Source organism: Callithrix jacchus, chromosome 10 (assembly GCF_049354715.1).
Source record: "Callithrix jacchus isolate 240 chromosome 10, calJac240_pri, whole genome shotgun sequence".
Lineage (NCBI taxonomy): Eukaryota > Metazoa > Chordata > Mammalia > Primates > Cebidae > Callithrix > Callithrix jacchus.
In genome coordinates, this window is record NC_133511.1 from 70,458,013 (window position 1) to 70,465,144 (window position 7,132).

At 33.7% G+C, this 7,132-nt stretch overlaps 1 protein-coding gene across 1 annotated transcript; it reads left to right on the forward strand.

Moving 5' to 3' along the window:
• The first annotated feature begins 1,453 nt into the window (after positions 1–1,453).
• Positions 1,454–2,392, forward strand: OR52J3 (olfactory receptor, family 52, subfamily J, member 3). Its single transcript, XM_002754869.5, has one exon. It carries the CDS (start codon positions 1,457–1,459, stop codon positions 2,390–2,392), a length of 936 nt encoding a protein of 311 aa, XP_002754915.2. The 5' UTR covers positions 1,454–1,456.
• Positions 2,393–7,132: the final 4,740 nt, after the last annotated feature.

Below are 7,132 nucleotides of genomic sequence, written 5' to 3' on the forward strand. Positions count from 1 at the left end.
AATAGACCTTTTTACTTCAGAAAGTTTTGTGTCATCAGGCAGGAGGCATAAATCCAGCATATACTAGTTAGAGGAACCAATATAGAGTAAAGTTTTCAAATACCACTAGAAACTATCACTACCATAAAAGTCCAGAATGAGCCACTGAGAAATCCGTTGCTCTTAAGAAAGTGTTTTAATCAGTGAAAATTCTCAACAGGTTTACTATTATTGTCTTTCTGAGCTCTTTCACGTGTGGTAGTATGTGACCCAGCCGGTGTTTGCTCCTGGACAAGCAGTCCAGGGTGCCTATGCTTTTGTTTGCTATATCTACATTTAACATGTTCTCCTTCTGTTTTTTTAAGAGGATATTAGGCTTGATATTGGCATTTGCTCTACATCAATAAATAATTAATGAATCATTAGAAAAACTTTTGGAGTTTATATATATATAAACTTATTGTACTTTGGGTTCTGGGGTACATGTGCAGATCATACAGGATTGTTGCATAGGTAGATACGTGGCAATGTGGTTTGGTGCCTTCATCCCCGTCACCTATATCTGGCATTTCTCCCCATGTTATCTCTCCCCAACTTCCCTACCCACTACTGTCCCTCCCCTAGTCCCCCTCAACAGACCCCAGTGTGTGATGCTCCCCTCCCTGTGTCTTGTTCTCATTGTTCATCATCCGCCTATGAATGAGAACATGCAGTGTTTGATTTTCTATTCTTGTGTCAGTTTGCTGAGAACGATGGTTTCCAGATTCATCCAAGTCCCTACAAAGGACACAAAAACGTCGTTTTCTATGGCTACATAGTATTCCATGGTGAGTATGTGCCACATTTTCCTTGTGCAGTCTATCATCAATGGGCATTTGGGTTGGTTCCAGGTCTTTGCTATCATAAACTGTGCCGCAATGAACATATGTGTGCATGTGTCTTTATAATAGAATAATTTATAATCCTTTGGGCATATACCCAGTAATGGGATTGCTGGGTCAAATGGAATTTCTATTTTTAATTATAAAAATGTGTGTACATCTGTGTCTGTAACTTCACTTTCTCATTAGGCTGTCTCTTTTTGAATTAGTTGGCATTTCCCTTGATTTTTCAGGCATTCCTCTTCAACAAGGGTACTAACAAAGGGTACTAACAAGGGGTACAGGACATCTTCAATAATTCCAGTTAAATATCAAATTCTATGTCAAAGAATTCTGCAATTTTTAATGTGTAAGCTTATACATTATACTGTAATCATTATGCAAACATAAGAATTAAGTTATTTGAGAATCACCTATTCAAATGACTGTAGGTTACAAAACACAATAACAGAACCCTCCAGATAATGAACCTTTTCATTTTACTCTGCATATACTGAGTGAAACACAAACTTAGTTATTTTCATTCCAAACTCTTATGCAATCTTCTTCTCTCCCCAGCTCCTGCTTTTACTTCTACTACACAGTCATTTGGAAGAATGTTTTATCACAACAAGAGCAAATTTCACCCAGCCACATTTTTCCTCATTGGAATCCCAGGTCTGGAAGACATCCACATGTGGATCTCCCTGCCTTTCTGCTCTGTTTACCTTTTGGCTTTGCTGGGCAATGCCACCATTCTGCTAGTCATCAAAGCAGAAAAGACCCTCCGGGAGCCCATGTTCTACTTCCTGTCCATTCTTTCCACTATTGATTTGGCCCTTTCTACAACCTCTGTGCCTCGAATGCTGGGTATCTTCTGGTTTGATGCTCACGAGATTAACTTTGGAGCTTGTGTGGCCCAGATGTTTCTGATCCATGCCTTCACTGGCATGGAGGCTGAGGTCTTACTGTCTATGGCTTTTGACCGCTACATGGCCATCTGTGCTCCACTACATTACACAGCCATCTTGACATCCCAGGTGTTGGTGGGTATTAGCATGTGCATTGTAATTCGTCCAGTTTTACTTACACTTCCCATGATCTATCTTATCTATCGCCTACCCTTTTGTCAGGCTCATATAATAGCCCATTCTTACTGTGAGCACATGGGCATTGCAAAATTGTCCTGTGCAAACATCCGTATCAATGCTGTCTATGGGCTTTTTGTAGTTTCTTTCTTTGTCCTGAACCTGGTCCTTATCGGCATCTCATATGTTTACATTCTCCGTGCTGTCTTCAGCCTCCCATCACATGATGCTCGGCTAAAAGCACTAAGCACATGTGGCTCTCATGTTGGGGTCATCTGTGTTTTCTATGTCCCTTCAGTCTTCTCTTTCCTTACTCATCGATTTGGACACAAAATACCAGGTTACATTCACATTCTTGTTGCCAATCTCTATTTGATTATCCCACCCTCTGCCAAACCCATCATTTATGGGGTGAGAACCAAACAGATTAGAGAGCGAGTGCTCCACGTGTTTACTAAAAAATAAGACTCTTACTATGGTCTTTTACTAAGGGTTTTGATCCTCCTATAAAGACCGATCTTTTCTTGCATTAAGGAATATCACCTGATTCTTACATTATTGCCCTCAACTTGCAATACAAGTTGGTTCGTTCCTGGATGCTTACTAATAATGGATTTTAACACTGCAGACTCATCATTGTAGTTCAAGTTCAAGACTGATGAACTATCTTAGAATGGATATCCTGGGAGAGAGCTGTAGGGCCTTTGCCTGCATGACCTTGTGAAGTGTGCTTGTTAGCACAAGGCTATTTCTTTTCCAGGGAAAGAACATATTATACTGAGTGTTTTGTGACCAGTGATGAGAGATATGTGGCATTGGCAATTTACCCTGTAAACTACTCTATTTATTCCTTTATTTTTTTTCTTATTTTCTTCCTTTTTTTCTTTCATTCTTTTTCTCTTACTTCTATTTATTCATGCATCATGCATTTGATGATTCCTTAAATTTATATTCATTCAATGTCTGGCCTGATGGAGCTTGCATTCTGTTGTCCTCTTACAAGGCCAATTTCATGGGTTCAAAACAATCATTGCCAAACCTGTAGCTTCAAGTGAACTCATCTGCCAAATATATGACTCAGTGCAATAACACCCAAAACAAATATATAATTTCAATCCTATTTCTCAGTAATATCAGCATAACTTATCACTGATTGCTTTTTGGAATTTATGCCCATAACATAAGCATAAATGTGGTCTTGTTATAATCCAATTAGGTATAGCAAGTTTACATCTGTGATATATGTAAGTCTTTGCCTATCACTTTTTCTGGTATTCTCTCAATCTACACTTGAACCTAAAAGACCCTATTATAAAATCCAAGACCTCTCTTTCCAGCCTGTGATCTATCATTTGTTCTTTTACAGACTTTAATGTAGAATATGTCATATCTAGCTGTTGATAGCCACATTTTACATGATACTGAAGGTTTTCAATTTATTTAATAAGATTTCCAAAGACCAACCAATTAATTATTCTTTGAATTATCAAACTTGTCACATTGTTTTTTACAATTATACTCAGTTTGTCTTATGTAGGTTATTTAAAATATAAACAAATATGTAACAAAAAGTTTTGTGCCTGCAACCAAGAATTAACAACTTTTTATATGGCATTCATCTCAAAGAGGATGTTTAATAACATGCACACAGCACTAAAGTTAATATCACTTTTAACACTGCCCCAGCAGATTTCTCTCCCAATTTTCCAGAGGCAAAGGCTAGCATGTGTATTTTCAAATTGCAAAGTTTTAGATTTACAACCAACCACAGTATTTTGTTGCATCATTTGTTATTAATTTATATGGATTAAAGTACTCTGTGTTTTGTTTTGTAATTAATTTCATTTATATTTTCATTTACTAAGAGATAGTTCATCTTATTATTTTTAATTACAACATATGAGGGACATCTTTGAATAAATTTTTAGTTAATTTATCGGTGTTTTATTCTTTAAAGTAGAATTATTAGGTAGCAGGTTTACAACCAATTGGAATATATTTCTGCTTTCTTGATATTTGTTTTTGATTCACTTTCTAATTTACATTTCCTGTTGCTTTCCCTTTTTTTCACTTTCATGCTTTTTGTTATTTTAGTTTCCTTTGTTAATAAAAAATCTCTGCCACTGAAGTTTAGAAATTGCATATCCATTATCTGTTTTTTTTAATTGGGTATTATTAAAAATCTAAGTTCTCCAATCTTATCTTTCTCTTTTTTAACAAACACCAAGTAATAACTACCCTACTCTGAAGAAACAAACATATTAATCCTCTTTTAACTTTTGTTGTCTTTCTTCCTAATTCATCTATCTCATGTTGCTGCCATCTGGAGCATTACTTCCATGTTTAAAAATAGAAATAAAAACATTTTAAAAGACTATATATATATATATACATACATATATATACACATATATACATACATATATATACACATATATACATACATATATACACATACATACATACATATATATACACACACATACATACATATATACGTACATATATACACATATATACATACATATATATACACATATATACATACATATATACACATACATACATACATATATATACACATACATACATACATATATACACATATACACATATATACATACATATATATACACATATACACATATATACATACATATATATACACATATATACATACATATATATACACATACATACATACATATATATACACATACATACATACATATATATTCAAATTTTATTTTATTTTAGCTTCAGAGAGAACATGTACAGGTTTGTTGCATAACTATAGTGAATGTTGCTGAGGTTTGGGCTTTTCATTATCCTATCACCCATGTGGTGAATATAATATCTGATAGGTAGTTTTTAACACTTGCCTCCATCTCTTCCTCCCCTCTTTTAAAATCTCCTACGCAACTGTCTTGCATGCTCTGCTCATATACCCCAAAACCTATAATCCAATAAAAAATTAAAAAAATAAATAAATAAAATAAAATCTCCAATGTTTATTATTCTCATCTTTGTGTCTATGTGACCTAATGCTTAGCTTTCACTTATGAAGGAGAGCATGCAATATTTGCTTTTGTGTTTCTTCATTAATTTACTTAGGATAATGGCCTCCTGGTGCATCCATGTTGCTTCAAAGGACATGCTTTTGTACTTTTTATGGCTGCGTAATATTCTATTATGTATATGTATGTATCACATTTTCTTTATCTAATCTGTTGTTGATGAACATCGGGTTGATTCTATGACTTTGCTGCTTTGAATAGTGCTGAATGAACATACAAGTGCAGGTGTCTTTTTGGCAGAGGAATTTATTTTCCTTTGAGTATAAGGACACATCTAATATTCCCCACTCCAGCCATGCTGCCAGACACAAAAGACCCCACATTTCAGCCAATTACCTCCTGTTCCTATAATAACTGGTTATAATTTTATGTCTAAATGTGTCTTTACTTACCTTTATACTTTAATAACAAGACAAATGTTTATAGAACTTTGGAACTAAGTTTTATTCTATCCATTTTCTATATTAATTGTTCCACATTTTTCTAGCAATTAGTGCTGTAATTAAAAAATATAATTCCAAACATTTTCTTGCTTTTGAAATATTTTTTCTCTGTTCTTTGAAAAGCATTTTTGATGTTATAAACTTTCATTTTATTGAGTCTAGCTTTGTAATTTTTAAATAAATAATGTTTGGTATTCTGTATGTCCTTATATTCTGAAACTATATCTTCATTACATCTGAGAGTTTTAAAATGTTATTCCTTTAATCATTTCCTTGCCAATTTTGCTATTTTTCTGTAAATATTTTAAAGTTTAATTTTTAAATCTTTCTTTCATGTATTTTAACTTTATTTTCTTCCATCACTTTATCAATTTTACTGTGGTGCTGAAAATTCATCAACCAATTTTTAAAACTCACCATTTTGATTGTCAGCAGTTTGCATACTATTCTTTTCTCAATATAATCATTTTTCAACCTTCTATTTATGATTCTTTTCATTAAAAAACTATGTTTTCTTCATGTTTGTAGTTTCTCTCTCTCCCTCTCCTTCTTTCTCTTTTATTCTATGTTCTCTTATTTTTAATGCTACTGTGAAAGGAAAATAAAATCTGAAGACCCCTAAGTCACTATTCCAAAAGGGAAAGTTTAGTTTGGACACACTGAATCATATACAAAAGATTGCCTTTCCTTTTATTCCTAAACAGATATCTTCCCAGATGGCCTCCCTCACTCTAACAATGTAAATTAACAGATTATCTCCATGGATATGGGACAAGAGGAGACTAGAAATCATCCTACAGTCCACCCCAAGAAAAATGCCTATTTGACTCCTTCCTTTATTTTGTGTTTATCTTATGTAAAGTGTAGATTTACTAAGCATGAGATAATTACATAATAGACTGTTCCTCTACTCTCTTCTTTTCACATGGAACAGATGGATTCAAGGAGTGTCAATCAAAGCCTCAAAATAATGTAACTGCATGTCTAATTTTTTCTAACCCTCCCCTTTTTACTTTCCTCTTTCCCTTCCCACCTGTTTTTCCTCCCTTAAATATTAATACCCCATTGGAAAAAGTACAAGCCACAGATGCTACTGAGACTTGTGTCTCTTTCCTCGGTGTGTCCTCAAATTTTGCAAAATAAACCTCTAAATCAATTTATACCTGTGCCTCATACTTCTTTTGGTTTTCACTAACAATTCCATGTATTTTTAAATCGTCATCTGGTTTCTTGTTAATTCTATTTAACAAAATTTTTTTGCTATATGATTATCTCTTTAAAAAAAAAAGTTGTAAGCTATCCCTGAATGTTTCATGAGTATTTACTGAGAACTTTTCTTTGTCACAGTATTTCTCGATAGACTCCTAAAAGATGATAGGTAAGTAATCTTTACAGTTGAAATTTTTTTAGAGTGTATATTCTATGATGGAGATTTGACTTTAAGAAACTTACTTGGATGTGATAGAATGCAGAATAATGATCCCCTAAAGTTAACAATAACCTAATGCCCAGAATTTTTAATATGCTGTTTCATACCAAAGAAGAATAAGTTTACAATGAAATTAAGGTGCTAATCAACTAATTTGAAGATAGGGAGAGTAGCCTGGATTATCAAAGGTGAGCCCAATATAATCACAGGGTTTCTTACAAGTAAAAGACAGAAGCAGAAGGGTTAGATTCAAAGA

What these genes read in the sequence shown, in the direction of transcription:
- OR52J3 (XM_002754869.5), top strand. Translation starts at nt 1,457, where the DNA reads ATGTTTTATCACAACAAGAGCAAATTTCACCCAGCCACATTTTTCCTC.